The sequence below is a fragment of the Protopterus annectens genome, chromosome 8.part0, assembly GCF_019279795.1.
Source record: "Protopterus annectens isolate FY-2018-M chromosome 8.part0, PAN1.0, whole genome shotgun sequence".
NCBI classification, from domain to species: Eukaryota; Metazoa; Chordata; order Ceratodontiformes; family Protopteridae; genus Protopterus; species Protopterus annectens.
In genome coordinates, this window is record NC_056741.1 from 1,420,360,106 (window position 1) to 1,420,379,353 (window position 19,248).

The following is a 19,248-nucleotide window of genomic DNA, read 5'->3' on the forward strand; positions in this document are numbered from 1 at the left end:
TGTTTTTTTTTTTTATTTATTTCATTGTATAGTTTTGGATTTCCTTCTCTCATTTTCCACTTACAAGGTATAGGACTCTGAACAAGTCACTTTAAATGGTGCTGCCAAGTTGCCTTTAAAAGTGGCATTTGATCCAAGTGGGCTTACCTGGTTAATAAATAAATAATTTTAAAAAATTATCATTTTGCCTTGCTCATCTGAGGACCCCTTTAAAAAAGTGATGGAAGGTATAATGGCAGCCTGCCCCAACTCTAATTAAGTCATCTGACTGTTTAGTGATTCATAAATGTATATGTTTGTGTCACCTTTAACACACCATCTTATTATCACTATGCAATGTTGAATGTATATGTGTTTGTGCCACCTGTGACATGGCATCTTATTATCATTATACAGTGTTGAATGTATATGTTCATGCTACCTGTAATGCATTATGCAATGTCGAATGTTTATGTTCATGTTACCTGTAATGCACCATATTATTATCAATATACAATGTTGAATGTTTATGTTCATGTTACCTGTAATGCACCATCTTATCTTATTATAAATATACAATGTTGAATGTATAAATCTGTGTTATCTGTAACACAATGTATCATTAGGAACATTGTCAGATTTTATTTTTCCACTACTACATCTGTTTCCTTACAGCAGAATGCAAAGATAGATTTATCTATATTTCTTTTTGATTGTTTGCATGTGTTTCTCCATAACATGTTTAAATGTGCCCATATTCCTTCTTATGATAATGCATTGCTGTTCTTCTCAATTTTGGTCTAGCTCGATGTTTTATCTTTTCTGCAGGGATGGTTACATAACAGAAGGTGACCTTACCAGACTTACCAGGCAGATTATTATACTCTTGTGTTTGTATAATATACAGAAACAAGTGCAATTTTTATTGTTATCTCTGACCAATGGAAAGGACCTAGCAGGGTTGTGTTGTGTCATGAAAAACCATGGCATTATATCAAACCTGATGCAGTCTGTGCACCTGGCACTCATTCTAAAGATCTAGTTGGATGATTGATTAGGGTCTTGTTTCAATCCTGCATTCTGTGAGGGTGCTTGTTAAACCCAAAATTAGGCAGGGAAATATCAGTGTGGGCAGCAAGTGGCCATTTGTTTTTTTTTTTTTTTTGCACACGTAGAGCTGATAAGGGTAGAGAATAAAAGAACCAACTCCTTTCCATATGTTCTGAATGGAGGACTAAACTGCAGTTTCTACCTTGTATATCATCCATAAGTTTACTTGGGAAGATATTTCTGCAGAAATTCTCACATCTTGTCATTGATCTAGTTCATGACTCTCACTTTGAAACAAAATTATATGTTTTGACTGTAACATCTCTTTCAAGCAAAATTGGTTACTAATTTATTGTCCATCAGATAAGAACTGAATTAATATTCAGTTTGATTAATGAGTCTTTTTGGCATACTTATTATGCTGAATGGGATGCTCATATTTATTTTATATCAATCTTTTGCAATGATTAAAATGGATATCAGCCAGCTGCCAAGCTTGTGTTTAATGCAGTAGTGATTGGTACGCCTATGTGTAAGCATTAATGTGCAAATACCAGTATTTGAATTTAATAATTGAGTTTACAAATATAAAATAAAACATAGATCAATTCACCACTGAAATGAGATATAAAATGATTTTAATAAAACCTGGATAAAACACAAATGATGAGTGCTTTCACGTTTAAAATAACGCTTCTTCAGAAAAGGAAGAGGCCTTCAGGATAAGGAGTGCATCTGGTAAACCGTTCTTTTCTTCTTACAACAAATTCAATCATGGCAGAGTTATACATCACAGGAAAAATTAATCTAAGTTAGATTTACTATTAATTTTACTAATGATGTGAGTCCTATATGTAATATCATTTGGAAACATAGGAGGATTTTAACCATAGATAGTAAAATACCTGGGATAGTAAGCAATATCCCAAGCTTTTTATTTGAGAACAGCTTAAATCTGAGAAGGCAACTGTATGACAACAATAAGGGAATTGTAAATAAAAGAGATCAAAGTAGGCACTCATGCCTGTCGGTGTTGTTGAGCTTGTTACTGACTCTAAGAGTAGATTTTTTATCACCCCACCCACAATTTTATATTTAAACCAAAGAAATATACAGATGGCAAGACAGACCATGTGGTTTATTTGGCCACCTGTAATACATGTATATGTTTTTATATTGGGAAAACCAAGAAAATGTTAAAAGATACAATAATGAGACACTTGCATGATATAAGGACTGCAAATTTAAATAATGCTCTGGCCAAACATATTTCTGAGACCAATGGACATACTTTTTTTCTTTTAGAGTGCTACAATGTATTTTTTTAAGTAACTGAAGGGGGGAATTTAGAAAAATTTAAAGGAGATAGCTGAAAAGGAATGGATACTTAAGCTGCAAAATGCTAAGTACCCAAGCCTAAATGGTTGTATATCTTTATGACCGGCCCTTAGGGGGGGCGGAGGCTGAGATTTTAATTTCATTGAGTTTTTAGGAATGTCAATTGGCTGTGAATAAATTAAAAGTTACATTGTTTTTGATTGTAGTTGGTTCTGACGAAGCATTGCTTTAAATGCGAAAACGCTCATCATTTCTGTTTTATCCAAGTTTTATTAAAGGCATTTTGTACTTAATTTCTGTGGTAGCGGGATTGTTTTATGTTTTATTTTATGGTCACTTGCATGATTACAGCTTTTATTTGCTCTTTGACTGTTGCTTTTTTCTAAGTTTACAAACATCCCAGGTATTTTTTTTCCTCTCAGATACAGTGATGTCAGATATCTAAATCTATATCTATCTATCTAACGATATATATATATATATATATATATATATATATATATATATATATATATATAGATATATTTAACTTTTAATTTAATTTGTCCTTTGTTAACTGGGTTAGGCCTATTAGGCTAGTAGTCCCTTTTCAGAGGAGACCGGAGGTTGCATTTATATTATATATTATATTATATATTGTATATGCATTAATCTGAGGGTTGTGAAGCTGTAGCAGGCATGGTCCTCTATGAAAAAATGCTTTATTTACAGTTTCTCACTAAATCTGTTGTTTGCTGTAGTGTATTTGCACAGCTTTGTTATAGCTCTTATGAGGATGGATCACAGTAATAGTCATAGTTTCATTAAATGGCTACCAGAGCCATAGTTGACTTAAGCATTATTTCATGTGCTGCACTTAGTGATATTGTCATACATCTCTTAGGAATGAATGGAGAGATGATAAATTCAGCAAGAAAAGGAGAGTAGTATTGCTGGAAATGAATTCATCCTTAAGTCTTAGTGAGTACCTTCATGTGGTGGACCCTATTTTCTCAAAATCTTACCAAGACAACACTGATATATAAACTTTATTTTATATAAAATATGTCATGGACAGAGGTACATTACAAAATAAAAAAGACAGCTGGATGCACAAGTCCCAGGATAAAAAAGTACCCAATCTTAGTATGCGACTGAAACCAGAAATGGAAAAAATTACAGTGTAGAATCCTCAAGACATGAAAACATTCCTACAATGGGGGTTAGGTCAGGCTCAGGGGGAGGATCCCCCCCCCCCATTTTAGAAGGAAGAAGTAGATCATAAAAAATGACAGGCCAAAAAACAGGCATAACGAGTGGACTTTTGAGAATAAGGAAGAAATTATGTATTATTGCTATTATGTAAGAAGCCCAGAATTTCCAGATGGTAGATATTCAAAAAGGTTAAGAGATAAATTAGAAGGAAAAAAAACATTTGCACAAGAAAAACTATCAAAAGCTTCAAGTTCAAATTTGTGATCATTAGATTGATGAAAAACATTAATAGAGACAAAGAAACTTTGGGCCACTTGGAAATAAAAGTGACTTTGGAAGTGCAAAAATATAAAGAACAAAACCTAGAGATTTTTGAAAGATATAAAAAATAAACATGGACATGGGAAAGAAAAAGAGATTGAGTATGGTGCAATATTTATGCAAAGGAAAAAGCCAAACTAATAAAAAAATGCAGCTCTAAAGATATTTGAAGAGAACAGAGGCAAAGGTATTGAGATATGGAAAATTTCACAATACAAAAAATCAGATCACAAAGGTAGAATGTAAAACAGAAGATTAGTAAAGTAGATGCTAGTAATGGAGAAATTAAAAATGGAAAGTAAAGTTATGGACTACATGTGAAGTGAAGGATTTAGTGTAGAAAATCAAACTCAGGTAACAACACAGCATACTGGAACAGTGAGTCCCCAAATTAAGGAGAAAGAGGTGGAATGGGAAGCATCTGATTATTTGCCACATGAAGGTACTCTGGAGCCTTCAGACGGAAACCAGTACAAAAGTTCATTTGGTGTTGCACAGTAAAGGAAGGAGCAGGAAACAGTGACAACTCTGCCACAGTCAACATTGTGGAGTGATAGGCCAGTGAGTTCTCTTATGAAAGAGCAATGGATGACGTGTGATGCAGATGAAGAGAATATGTCACAGGAAGGTATTCTAGAACTTTCTGTAGAATGCCCACAGGAAACAGAGTAACGACAAATGTGCCCTCAGTTTAGAAGAAATGGATCTTAGGAAAGAGCGCTTGACTGAATAGAGATGGATGGACATATTCAGATCAACTAAAGAAATAGATTACAGAAAGTCAATAAGACATAAAATGTTAGAAGTCTGATAAAACAGATCGGCTCAGTAATCAAGATTATTCACAGAAATTCATATGATATAACAGAAGTAAATATATTATTGTGTAGCTAAATTAATAACAGATAATGTCTTACCAGAAAACTGCAGAGCAATAAGGGAAAGGAAGGGGAGAAATCAATACCATCATGGAAGCACTGAATAGAGAAAATTTTGACGCACACACAGTTAGTGCAGAGGGCTAATGCTCTAACTTGTTAATGAGCTGCTTCCTGTTCTAAGGGTACAGGCTTTGAAACTTGTCACCTTTATTTTTGAATAGAAGGTTAGCATAATGGTTAAGTTGTTTACCTTACAGACACAAGATGCAGTGTTTGATTCTCACAGGGGGAAACGCTCTAGTCTTAAAATGGCCCAGTCTAGTACTAACCTATGAACAAGAAGTGCCATTGTTAGAAGATTAGATTGTATAGAAGAGCGAACATAACAACAAAGGTATTTAAAAAGATAGATGGCATAAAAGCAATGCACAGTTATCAGTTCAGACCAGGATCTAGTATACACTACTGCAAATAATAAACTAAAGTTATCAGCACAGGCAGAAAAACTTAGAAGATATGCCGATAAGTATAAAGGAAAAATACAAAATAAGCAAGTCATTGATGGCTCAAGAAAAGCTGTATAGAGAATTGGGAAACAAAGCAAAAGGAATAGAAAAAAAACATGAAAACAATCAAAAACAGACACATTTTGGAGTAATATCTATGAAGACCCTGTGGAACACAACAAATGCTGAATGGACAGAAGTAGTAAAAGAAACAGTAAGAAGTTCAAATGTACAGGTTAAGAAATGAGATGAAGTAATGGTCAGAGAAAGTGAAACTAAATTAAGACAAGCTGCTAAATGGAAAACCCCAGGCCCAGATGCAGTACCTAACTCCTGGCTAAAAGTATTAACATCTTTACATGAAGATTTAGCCCTGAATAATAGCTACTTATATGCGCATCCCAAACATACACCATCCTGGTTACCAACAGGAAAAATTATACTTCTCCTTAACAGTGAACCTGCAAGCTATCCAAAAAACTATAGACCAATAACTTACCTTCTGATCATGTTTAAACCATATCCTGGAATTGATGCCAACAGAGTTTATAGTAATTTAGAAGGAAACTTAATCATGACAATAGAACAAAAGGGTAACAAAAAAAATTCATGCAGAACAAAAATTCATTTGTTGTTGAATAATGTCATAATGTAGAACTGAAAAAGAGAAATAATCTAAGTATGACATGGATAGATTACAAAAAAGTATTTGACAGCATCCCACTTTCATAGATAAAGGAGTGCTTATAGCTGTATAAGATATACCCTACATTGACCAATCACATTACAGTGACCATGAAACCACTTTGCAGCTAAGCCGTAATAAAGGATAAACTATTATCCCAGGGATAAAAATTAAAAGGGGGATATTCTAGAGTGAATCTTCTCACCGCAGCTCTTTTGTACTAACTGTTAGCCCATTAAGTTGTTTACTTAACAGATTAGGTCATGGTTACAATTTGGCTCCCCAGAAAACAACCAAGTGTAAAATCTTCTCATCTTCTTTTTGTGGATTATTTAAAACTGTTTAGTTCATCAGATGAGGAGCCAAAAGCACAACTGCAAGTAGTTAAAGGTTTAAATGATATAAGAATGTCATATGGACTTGATAAATGAGCAAACACATTTAAAGCAGGAAAGCTGCAACACCAAGAAATAGTAGTCTGGGACAGGAATATGATATAAAAGAACTTGAGCCATACATATATATATATATATATATATATATATATATATATATGGTTTACCTTCATTAGGTTGCAAATAAAAGATGCGACTGGTCAAATATCAAACTCAAATCATCAGAAACTACTTTTTGACTGCTGAAAACAGCAAAAGTGCTACACAACGAATCCTACAATCCGGAAATGTTGAATGTGTTTGAGACACCCAACATTTCTGGATATCTATAAACATCATTATGCAAGGGGGCAAGCAACCCTGCACCCCCCCATACCCACTGCTAATTTAATATGCTAATTCTGAGATTGCACTACAGTGAAGGAAAGAGTACATGTCCCAATCACCACTGTAGTGCAATCTGCACTCGGAATGCCGAATTCATATGAGCGAATGCACACTGGCATTCACTCATTTGAATTCACACTTAAGTGTTTTGAAATTTACAAATCTTGCCATTATACTTTCGCACTTTAAGGCATTGTACAATGGACTCCCGACCTCATGGAGGTAAACATATATATATATATATATATATATATATATATATATATATATATATATATATATATATGGATTCCTATTACAAGAACGAAAGTTCACTACTTCAAATTTGTAATAGGAAGCCTCACTTCTGCAAAAGTTCACTTTAACGAAAGTGAACTTTTGCATAAGTGCACTTTACCGAAAACACCACAGCACAGTGGAGGACATAAAAATAAGCTATGTCCTCCACTATGGTGCGATAGTCATGAACCTTAGGGTTAGGGCATGGGTTAGGGTAAGGGGATAGCTTTACTAACTATCCCCTTACCCTAACCTGTGCCCTAACCCTAAGGTCCGTGACTATTGCACCATAGTAGAGGACATTGCTATGTCCTTCACTGCGCTGCAGTTGTGATGGACCTTAGGGTTGGGGCACAGGTCATGGTAAGGGGACAGCCCTATGGGCTATCCCCTTACTATGACCCCGTGCCCTAACCCTAAGGTGCATGAATACTGCACAGAAGTTCAGTACAACATCCGTTCATTGTACTGAACTTCGCGTAAGTGCACTTTCAATTAATTAGTGAAAATTTGATCTAGTGTATGGAACCCGTATATATATATATATATATATATATATATATATATATATATATATATATATATAGATATAGATATATATATAGATATAGATATATATATATATTATATATATATATATATATATATATATATATATATATATATATATATATATATATATATATAGATATAGATAGATTTGGGAACTCATGAAGGATTGAAGGATTGACAATGAAACATATAGAAATGAGAACAAAATATGAACTAAACTCAGTACGGAATATTTCAGAAGACTAAAATTACTACTGAAAATGGTCCTGACACCTGGGAGCAAAGCTAAGCTATAAACCAAGTTCCTCTTCCTGTTCTGTCTTACAGTTTTGGGGTGACTGATTGTCCCTTGAAGGTACTGGATTAGAAAACAAGAAAAATGCTTCATGCTTATCAAATGATTTGTACAAATCAGTGTATATCAAGATTATACATTTCTCATTCTAAAGAGGATATGGGCTTCCTGAAAATTGATTACATGTACAGATCTGCAATTGTAGGACTGCATACATATCAGCTGACTTCACCAGATCCAAACATAGTCAAAGTTTTAAAATGTGAGGGGAAGAAGTCTAAGACAACTTTCCTGCTTAGTTTAGCAGAAGCATATCAGTGTCAAGTAGGAATGGAGAGCAAACCAGAAGCAGACAAAAATCGGGCAGCAAATGAATATGCCAAAAAACACAAGAAAGAACATAAGTTGAAGGATTAGATGAGAAGACAATGAATATAGTTGCAAGTACAGAAAAATGCTGGACCAACCTCATGTCAATCAAGATCTAATGCAGGAAGGATTAAAAAGAGACGAAATTAAATCAAAAGATTTAAGGTTAATATTGGTAGACCATGATGGTAGACTGTAGTTTTCAAAGTCCCTTGAATGTGTCGGAAAAACAGACAAATGCAGGTTCTGTAAAACAGAACTGGATACAGTTGCACATCTTGTTGCTGGGTGTGATACACTAATGGCAGAGGGTCTGTATACTGAAAGGCATATAATGTGGCAAGACTGTTGCAGCAGAGATTATGCAAATGTTACAATATTGAAGTAGCTGAGAAACATTGTAAACATAAGCCAGAAAGCATTATAAAGAATGATGAAGCTTATATTACATTACCAATAGTTCATAAAATGGAAGTGAGAAAATCAGATATAGCAGACCATAAACAGAAGACAAAAGTAGCATTGATCATTGAAATTGCTGTACTCAGTGACTACAGTGTCTTATGTACAGAAAGACACAAAGACATAAAATATCAGGCTTTGTAGGCAGAAACAAGGGCAATGTGGAAGAAGGATACCCAGACAGTACCAATAGTAGTAGCATCATTGGGTCTCATTAAAAAGAATTTGCAGTCATATTTAGATATGCCACCAATAAATGTAAGTCCATATGAATTACAGAAGGAGTCAGTTCTGGGCATATTGTGGGTGCTGCAAAGAGCACGTTTTGGCTAATATCACAGCTCGAAACAATGCAAGTTTCATAATCTTTAATTGTGCTTTAACTTAGGAATGGGGTTCATTGCTGTCATGGTACTAGAAACCCAAAAAATACGGAGAAATTAAACCACAGTCAGAATAGTGATAAAATGAAAATTCCTTACATACATAGATAAATACAAATATTTCAAGCATGGACATTAATGCTCTTCTTGACTGCCAATATACCAAAACAGTTGTTACCATAATAAGTATCTAAGCCGTTCTTCAGAATAGCTCAACTAGTGATTGCTATAGTGTAATTTGGAAATCTGCTCCATGCATCAGCTGCTCTCTCAGGGAACCAGTTAGTACACTTTTCATTCCTATAGAATCTTCTACAAAGGTTGTCTGCTGATTCTCTACTACTTGTTGATAACCCCAAATATTTCCAGGGGTAGTTGTCTCTAAATGCCCTATATACCTGAATAAGATCTCCTCTTAAATATCTGTAAGAGACACTGTACAAGTTCAGATATTTTAGTCTTTCATAATAACTTATAATTTCGCATCCATGGATGCCCTTGATATATTTCAGCTGTGCTCTTTCTAGTTTGCTCATGCTTCTTTTCTTATAAGGTTTCCATATTGTTACTCCATGCTCAAGTTTGTGTCTAATGTAATTAACAAACAAAGAATGACATCATCATTTCTGATTTCCTAGACTTTATAAATCTGTTTATACAACCTATCATTCTGTAACTATCATTATCCAATTGGTTGATATAATTCGAAAAACTCAAAGCTGCATCTACCCATAAACCCAAGTCCTTAAATGAATCTACAGTTTCAATTACTGTGTGTTGTATTAAATATTCACCTTTCAATTTATGGCTCCCAAATCTCATATGCTTAGGTTTTGATGTATTTATCAGCATATTATTCTCCCATCAGCATATTAATTTAGTCAGGTTCTTTTGCAGATGTGCCAGAACTGTAACTCATGTAATCAGATTACCCAGTTTCAGGTCATATGCATACAGACTGTAGAACACCTCAGTTGAAAAAAAGATAAAGCTGAAAGATGCAACCTAAACAAAAAAGCACCTAGGAAAGTGAGAGCCCTGTGGGACACCATCCCCAAATGTAACCAAGAATTTCCCCTGTCCAATTGCTGTATGATACTTGCCATGTCATAATTGTAAACAGGCAGCTATCCATCTTATCAAGAGTAAAGCAATACCTAGTTTTTTCTAATCTATTGATCAGTGTTCCGTATATGACCCTGTCAAATGCTGAAGTTAAATCATTATAAATTACATCATAGCACAAATTTTTATTGACGGCTGTTATTGTATTGTAATAGAACATCATGTTACGGGTGGTAATAAATCTATTTTTAATATATGCATGCTGATATATAATTTCAAGTTCCAACCTTTCCATTTCTGGTAATACCTTATTCAATATTCCCTTCTCCATTATTTTCCACAACATGAAAGTAGACTTAAGGGTCTATATAACTCCCCCCTTTTCCTTAAAGACAGGTTTAATACATGTCTCCAATTTTCAGGAATCTCCCCATATTTATAAGACCTAGTAAATAATAGATATAATGGTACAATAAGTTTTTGCTCTCAGGTCATTATTACTAATTCTATCTTCTCTCAGTGCTTTGTCTGGATCCAGTTTGCATAGTTCTTTGTCAATATAATCCATTATGATTTCAGTATCTGAGGTTACCTAGCTATCACTAGAGCAACTTATCACCCAGTTTGTGGAGCTAAACTGTTTTGCATAAGATTTTTTAAATATTTATAATCTGTTGTGTCTGAGAATAAATTTTAGAAGCAACACACATTTTTTTCAGTTTGTATGTCTTTATTCCTTTTACATCTTATGTAGCTATAATGGTTATATAATGGTTTCCTGTTATGCTCAATATCTTTATATACATTTTCTTCAAATTTTTCTTGACCTCGTCTCACACTATGCTTAATTTATTTGTCTAGCTTGTTTATTTCAGTTTTCAATGTTGTAGTTTGACCTCTTTTCCATTTCTTAAACTTTTTCTCTCTCACTTCAATTAGGTATCTTGCTCTTATGTAATGTCTCCTGACATTGTATGCCTAGATCCTGATGTAAAACATTTTTTGCACTCAAACAAATTCTCTTTCAAAACTTTTCACATTTCTTCTGCAGTTTTTCCACTGAACACATCACTCCAATTAGTTTTACACAGCAATTATTTTACTTCCATATAATCTGTTAATTATCTTCAGTGAATTGATTAGGCTTCAGTTTTCACAGAATTATCTAGCAACAAATTAACATTTATAACCCCATGATCACCGCACATCAACGATGGTAAAACTTGGCATGAATTAACAGTAATTTCTTTAGGAACACAATGTCTAGTATGTTCTTTTCCCTGATAGTTTTTTTTTTTTTTTTTTGGCAATCTGAAGCAATTGCTGTTCCTGAACATATGTTGTGAATGATTTCCTTACTAATGTTGTTGAATCAATGTTATTCCAGTCTGTTTCTGGTAGATTTATGTCCCCAGCTAATATTATTCTTCACTCCTGTGTTTATGCAAGTAATGTATGAATTCCTCTAGGTCATCAGCAATAGAATTTGGTGGTCTTTATTGTCGCAGTTATACAATCTGTACTGTTGGTGTTAGCACTGAACATGTAATAATCACAAGTCTCATATCTATCTTTAATCCCTATCATAACACCTCCACATGATTTTTGTTAGAATGTCTGTTATAGTAAAAATATTTATACCCTGACAGAACTGGCTTTCAGTCATTGCTCTTTAACCATGTTTCACAAAAATAACACAATCAGTCTTGTGAGAATATAGCAAATTTTCTGATAAAATCATTGTTATTAATGCTCTTAGCATTAACAACCATCAGACATCATCAGATGTTGCTATCTCTGAACTGTAAATATTTTGACTTGGGGAAAAATACTGCTTTGTGTTTGTCAAATATTACAAAATATCTGCTGCAAAAATTATCTTCCCTGATCTTGATAAATGCACTCCATCCTGTCTGAGCACGTGCCCAAAAATTGGACTTGGATGCTCTACACATTTCCGTTTTTTAAAACAGGAATTTTTTTATGTAGATTTTTACCCGCAATTCTTTTTTCTTTCATGATGACCTGACTCTCCTTTCTATATGTAATTTGTGAAAAATACTCCCTAACACCAGTACAAGCTATTAACAGTCAGAGAGTCCTTGTGGATGAGATAATATGTACTGACATAAATAAAAACAGATCCATACTTCTTTACATTAAGACATTCTATGGCTTGTCTCACATCCTCTATTTTTCCTCCAGGCAAGCATAATGGCATTTGTTATTCATTACCTTCTTTGTGAATGTAAGTATCAGTTCCTCTAATAATTGAATGTCCAATTACAAGAATATCTTTTCTTGCCCTATCTGTAGAATATTCAACTTCTAATTCATTAATATTTGCTCTATCAATTGTTACAAAGGAATGATTTTCATCACGTTTAGTCTTATTAATCCCACTGTTTTCATTGCTTATTACATTTATAGTTCTCATCCAGCTGGTTTTGTACATCCACAGCTTGAGCCATGTTGTCAATGTCTGTCTTTCTCTTTTTTCTTACACTAATGTTCTTCAGTCCTTCCATGTTCAGTTTTGATTTCTTCCTTTTCACCTGCCCCTTGCCTCTTTTTTTCTGCCTTCTTTTTTGGAAACATGCAGCTTTTTTTTCTGCAGACTGAAGGTTTTCTGATAGAAAATGGTTATCATTCCCTGCAATCTGTGTGTCACATAACAAAACAGTGTCCTTGTTAGTATATATTCTCTTTACTTTACAGACATTTACCAGTTCCCTATTCTTGCTTGTTATTTATTGTGAACTTCCTCCTTTCTTTCTTTTATTTCCTTCTAAACACTCTGAATCCTCAGGGTGCAGAATACTTGTATCCAGAATTCCAAAGTTGTTAGGGGTATTTTCTTGTTTCAAAGGGGTTGATTGATCTTTGCAGACAATCGAAACATCCTTTCCTAAATGGGTTCTGTTTGCTCTTTGTCTAACATTATTTATCTCAGCAATGCAGTCATTAATATATGTAACACAAGTTCTCCAAACCGTGCCATTTGCACAAGTGCAATCGTCATCAGTAAGTCTAGATTCACTACTAATAATGGTAAGTAATTCATCTAACGTTTGACAAGAGGAACACAGATCAGTGTTATCAGGTGTTACCTTTAAATATAATTGGCATTTATTACACTGTACAAGATATTTGTGCTTTAACAAACCATTAATGACATACCCATTTAAGGAATCCATGTTCAGCTTCAAATGAATAAAAAATTATAAAAGAAAAAATAATCAAAATTAGATACCACAGAATTCAAGGAGAACTTAAATCTACTTCTATGAGAAAAATCACTCAAACAATATACAAATAAATGCTAAAGCAAGTACAGTAAAGGTATTGCTCTGACCATACAAGTTCTGAAAATCAGACAAAAGCTGGAATTTCTTTATGTCATGAGAAGCAGTCACCCCTCTTTTTAACAGTAAAGATCAATAAATCGTAAACTAAGACAGAGTTATTTAGATAAGCTCTGCATTGCCCTATCTGCAGTTCATGTGACTTTATAGCTAACTAGGTCTCTTAGGATGCCTACAGTTTGCCTGTCGGAAACCTATGCATTTCTGTCAACAAACAGTGAAAATTAAATTAAAACAACAAAATATAAATCAAAGTAAATCCTCTTTTCTAAAATCTTACCCTTCCTTCCTATAAACAGTGAAAAACAATGGCAAGAAATAAAATATAAATTCAAATAAAAGTCTGCTTACCAGGTGACTCCATAGTAAATCACAAACCAAGATGAGATTGTTTAGATCAGCTCTCGATTCATTTTTCCTCCTTTAACATAAGTAGATTTTATTGACAGTCAGAGTTACTCTGCCATCAAACTATTGTCCAATTGCACTCACTGTGTTTAGAATATGACTACATAAGTAAAATATTTTATTAAATAGATTAAGATTTGTGCAGTTTTATGCACACCATTTTCAGATATTTACTGTGTTAAACATGTACGCAAGCCACATGAATTACACCCATTAAGCCAATGCAAAGCAGCCAATGCTCTCAATAACAGTGAATCTGAGTATCTGCAGAAAGTAAGAAATTGTACAACTCAGCAAAGAAAATAATCCAAAACCTTATGAATCACATAGCATAATGAAGAAAAAGGAGAGAGAAACGTTGTTGCAAATAATGCAAAATCTAATTTTATTTGCTTTACTCAGTTGTATTAGAGAACATTATTTAAAATGTATTGCATTCATTTCAGTTTAGAAAACAGTAAGAAAAAACAAAGGAAACTAATATGGTATTTATTTCTGTTTGGATTATTTTATGAACCTTGCCTTTAATTTCAGATCTGACTTAGCCAAGTTTCATGTATAGCAGAAACAAAACACAGCAGCTGTGTATAAAACACCAATGAAGCTCTAGACAGCTTCTTTTTAAAAGGTCTTACTTATTATTGTTGCAAATATACAGTTATGCTAAAAATTAAAATGTTCATATCCTCTGATGACCCAGTGCCAAAGTAAAGAATCTTCCTACACAGAACTCAATATCTGAGACTTGGAAATCCACCATGTATTTCAATTTTTCAAGATCTGTAGCTCTCTTTCCATTGTATTTATTTGTTTTATCAATATTTCCTTTTTTAAATAAACTGAGGTAAATAAATCAGAACTGCTTTCTTTAGATGTTGAATGTCCTCCTGATATTTGCTCTAATATCTTCAGAAGCTCAGTGTTTAAAATATCAAGTTGCTCTTCAATCATTTCTTTAGTTCTGGAATAAAATTAAAACAGAACAGAAGTATTATTATTTTTTTGTTCAGCTACTTGAAAACTATACAATGTCTCGCTAACTAATGCAGGGCAAAAACATATATTATTTTTGGTACTCTTTATAGGTAAATGCACATTTTGGATTTCTTTTATGAGAAGAACCTACCCTGTACAAAAGTGAAAATGGTCTTGACTCGAAGTACATTTTAACAATTCTTTATTCTTTTCACCCATCTTCCCTCTGAGCAAGGAGATGATCTTGTTATAGGACAAGTAGTCTTGGTATTTTAAAATGCCCTGTATGATAAAAAACACTAGAAGTATTTAGCAAAACATTTGATTCTGCTGTATCATTTACATATGAATTATATATGCAAGGCATTACGACTTTTCTAAGTAAACCTGAAAATTCATTTACCATCAAATGCTGATATGAAACCATGTCTATACTGAAAACTGACAGATAATGCATTATAAAGGCAGATAGTTTGAAATATTCTTAAATCATATATAGGACATGGGTACTATGTGTTAATTCACATTATCAGAAGAAGCATTCTTTTCATTAATATGTTTTAGCTAACAGGTTAAGAGTACTTTAATTATAGAAAGTAAACATGACTAATATATATGGATTTGTCAAAATTATTATGAACAAAACCCATGCTAACAGTGGCAACCCCCCCCCCCCAAAAAAAAAAACAGATGTTATCTGTTGATGTTTGTACTACTTTTGGAAAACAAACACAGACAACATAGAGAAATGAGGTTATACAAATGTAATGAATGACATGATGTGCATAAAGATTAACAATAAATATGAACAACCTCGCATTATACTGAAGATTAAGACGACATGGTATTACTGTTCAAAGAGTCTAAATCAAATATACACCTTAAGTAATTAAAATTAATGAAACAGTTATCGGGTAAATGACGGGTAAATCATGTGACTGATTTTAGATGTGACTATGGCCAGCTTTGGCAAGGAACACTGCTATAGCTGCCAGTCAATAAACTAGGTAATACATTTTATAAAATTATGCAAAAAGAAAATAGAGAAGGGAATACACACTGTGAGGAATGAATTGAAAAAGTAGTACAAGATATTACACATAATACAGCACTACAATACCTTAAAATCTAGTTTACTGTCATATATAGATAAGTATGCTGAAGAATCAATTATGAACCTTCACAGAGTTGAATTCTGGTATCCCAGAAGTAGGGTGCCATTTTACACATTCCATTCCTCTCAAGGGTATAAGCTGAAAATTTCCCCCGATGTTTGTGAAGTTATGTGTGTCTGAAAATGACAGAGACTTAGTCATAGACAAATGTAATTGTTATGGTTAATGATCATCGGCTATGATTTTCATAATCTCCGGTATGACTTTGAAGGTGACAGATCAAGATGTATGTATTTATTTTTAATGTAAGTTTGCTTATTCAGTTAAGGCAGTGATCTCAATGACCCAATTTCAGGCATAGCTCATTTCATAAATTTAGCATTGAATGTATTTTCTGCTATGTAAACTCACTTTGTAAAAACACTGAGTCTTCTTATGATTGGATATAATTTTTTATTGGATTGTTACAAATGTGGTGGATATAAAATTGATGAATGTCATTGTTTTTTGTATAATTTTCCTTAAAAGGCTAACCCCTAAATAGGTTAAGGCCTTCTTTTTTCTACTTTGCCAAATAATTTGGATTTTGACCAAGTGGTCATATATAGTGTTGACATTTGCTCTATGATACATGCAGTGGTCTGCTGTTTAGCTGTTTGTGAAATGTGGATAGTCAGAAACTGTATAAACCAATAAGACCATGCATAACAAATAGCATGAAACTTTAAATGAAACGGGATAAACAAATGTGGTTTTAAAGGTGAAGTTAACTAAACAGAATTTATAAAATAAAAAGACATAGTGACAGGCATGAAATTGTGGTATTTAAAGCAGAAGGAATCCGGTACGGCAGTCAGGAAAACCAAAGCATGAGCAGACAGGTATATTTTGTAAAGCTACACAAAAGAAGGAATGGGTAACTTATTAATGGAGATGAGATTTAGCAGAATGATATGACATCTGTGAGTTTTTGGTACTGCTGTATCATTGTGACTGATATGAAGAAACACTATTCCTGTGTTATCCAGTAATTTCATTCTGTCTGTGCTTCTTCATAGGTAAAAATGCCACCTTTCTGTCAAATGGATGTTTGCCCATACTTGTCAAAATAAGAGTGCAGTATAACTTGTCAGGTGTAACATCATTTGAATAGGTTTATAGATTATTGGAGTTATTTCTAGGCAGCTAAACTTAATATCCTCAATTAAATAGATGCCGCATGACTTTACAGATGAAGCTGATTGCTTTTAATGTACCTAAATAACACAACACTACTCACTTGCCAGAAACGAATGAGTTTATTTATTTTTTTGGTATTTCACCTTTTAATGCAGGATGACACTCGTTATTTCTTTTACAACTCAGAATCATTACCTTTGACTTATCCTTTTCAGTTTAAGCAATGTTATTTTCACTTCATGTAATTCATATGACTATTTTGTGTGTGTGTGTGTGTGTGTGTGTGTGTGTGTGTGTGTGTGTGTGTGTGTGTGTGTGTGTGTGTGTGTGTGTGTGTGTGTGTGTGTTTTGTGTCCTCCTAGTCCTGAAATGGTAACATCATCTCACTTCTAATGCATGCATTTCTATTTATACCCTGATGCAATGTTCCTCTCTTTTATTTACAACGTCCAGACATCATTTGCTTAGTACTCTCTCTGCTTTCTTTGAAATTTAGATTAATTAACTGGCTGTTATTGTTAGAGCAGGTTGAGGAGACTTGCCTGTTTACATATATAATTTGGGCAATCTACAACTTTTTCTCAGAAGAAACTTAAAAGCATCCCATGAATGGAGCACAGTACAGTTTTTTTGAGCATCCTATTTTTTTTAATTTATAATTCTACTTTTGTTTGCTTGTGTGCACATTAATTATATTCTGCCTCCTTGTAATATGAGGTAATGCTCATAACATTTACGTCCAGGAATAGACTAAAACACTTGTGTTAACTCAGGGACCAACAGTGTCATGAAATGGAACGCATTTTGCACTCACAGCATCATACTGATTTTGCATCAGTAATTGCTGTATATATTATCATTTATAGATAAGGAACATTACCTATACAGCCTACATTATTTATACAACAGATTATGCCTAAACATTTGATGCAGTCTTATTAAAACAGTTATTCAACTGTGTAACATAATAGGGAATTATGATCATGTTAACCTGGTAGTTTTTGATATTTGCGACTAAATATTTTCCTTGGCAGATGAAAACATTAACAAGATCAGTGCACTGCATTTTTAGTTTTTTTTATGACTTGCAGTATATTCTTTATTTTTAAGCCAACTAGTCTGCATGTGATTTTCAAAGGAAAATGTGTATTAAAACCCATGCACATGCTATATTTTAATACTTATGAACAGCCCTGTGAAACAAACTTCTGGAAAGAAACTAAGAAGAGAATAATGTATGCAAATACCTCAGGTTTAGTCAGACCTGCAATGTTACCAAAGGAAACAACCTATACTTCGAACATAGTATACAAAATACATAAATTAACTGTGATATTTACCTCATCTAGAATGTCAGTCTTTGCAGGAATCCTTGCCTTCTGGTCAATAAATTCTGCAATGACATTTTGGTCATGCATGGAACAGGGTTCCCCATTTAACAAGATAGACTTTATTTGCTCGCACAAAGTAAAGTTTTGAAGACAAGATGAACTATGTAGTCTCACAAAAAAGGATTCACTAAAGTAGGCCTTCAGTGCCTGAAAACACAAGTTGCAGTCTTTGATTAATTGTCAGTAAATTACACAGTAGGTAAAGCAAAAATAATAATGAAGAATTTAGTCTAATTTTTATAATTCCAAAGATCATATTACTGGGAAATACTTTAAACTGATTTATGAAAACATGAAATGAACATCCTGTACTTGTATTTATGACAGTCTGTTTAGCACTTAAATATTCATTTTCACTTCAATGTACATCATGCAATTTCTTAGTAAGAAAGTGGTCTGGTGGAATATGAATAACGATTTGCTTTTATTATATTAAAGATTTAGTATAATTAGGTTCATAGGTTCATAGGTTGGTACTAGGCTATCAGCCCTAGGGCCTATACAAGCCTAGCCATAACAATTCCCTGGCTATTTCTTCCCACACTATTTACTTCCCTGGACCCCTGTCTAGCAGGGCGACTGACGTGATCCCTGGGGTGAATTTCCTTACTCCCATCCAATTGTCAAGGTTCCTTAGAGAACATTTCTATAAGCTCTTTTTTTTCCCTCAGCAT

The 19,248-nt window shown here is 33.5% G+C and overlaps 1 protein-coding gene across 1 annotated transcript in view; it reads right to left on the reverse strand.

The window, feature by feature from the left end:
• Nucleotides 1-14,311: 14,311 nt before the first annotated feature.
• Nucleotides 14,312-19,248, reverse strand: part of LOC122808494 — a 666,541-nt gene continuing 661,604 nt past the window's right edge. Inside the window, exons 31-33 of the mRNA XM_044079450.1 lie at nucleotides 18,524-18,721; nucleotides 15,041-15,171; nucleotides 14,312-14,875 (exon numbers count right to left, since the gene is read on the reverse strand). Coding sequence (XP_043935385.1) covers nucleotides 14,680-14,875; nucleotides 15,041-15,171; nucleotides 18,524-18,721 — 525 coding nt within the window. The 3' untranslated portion in view covers nucleotides 14,312-14,679. The remainder of the gene's footprint in view (nucleotides 14,876-15,040; nucleotides 15,172-18,523; nucleotides 18,722-19,248) is intronic.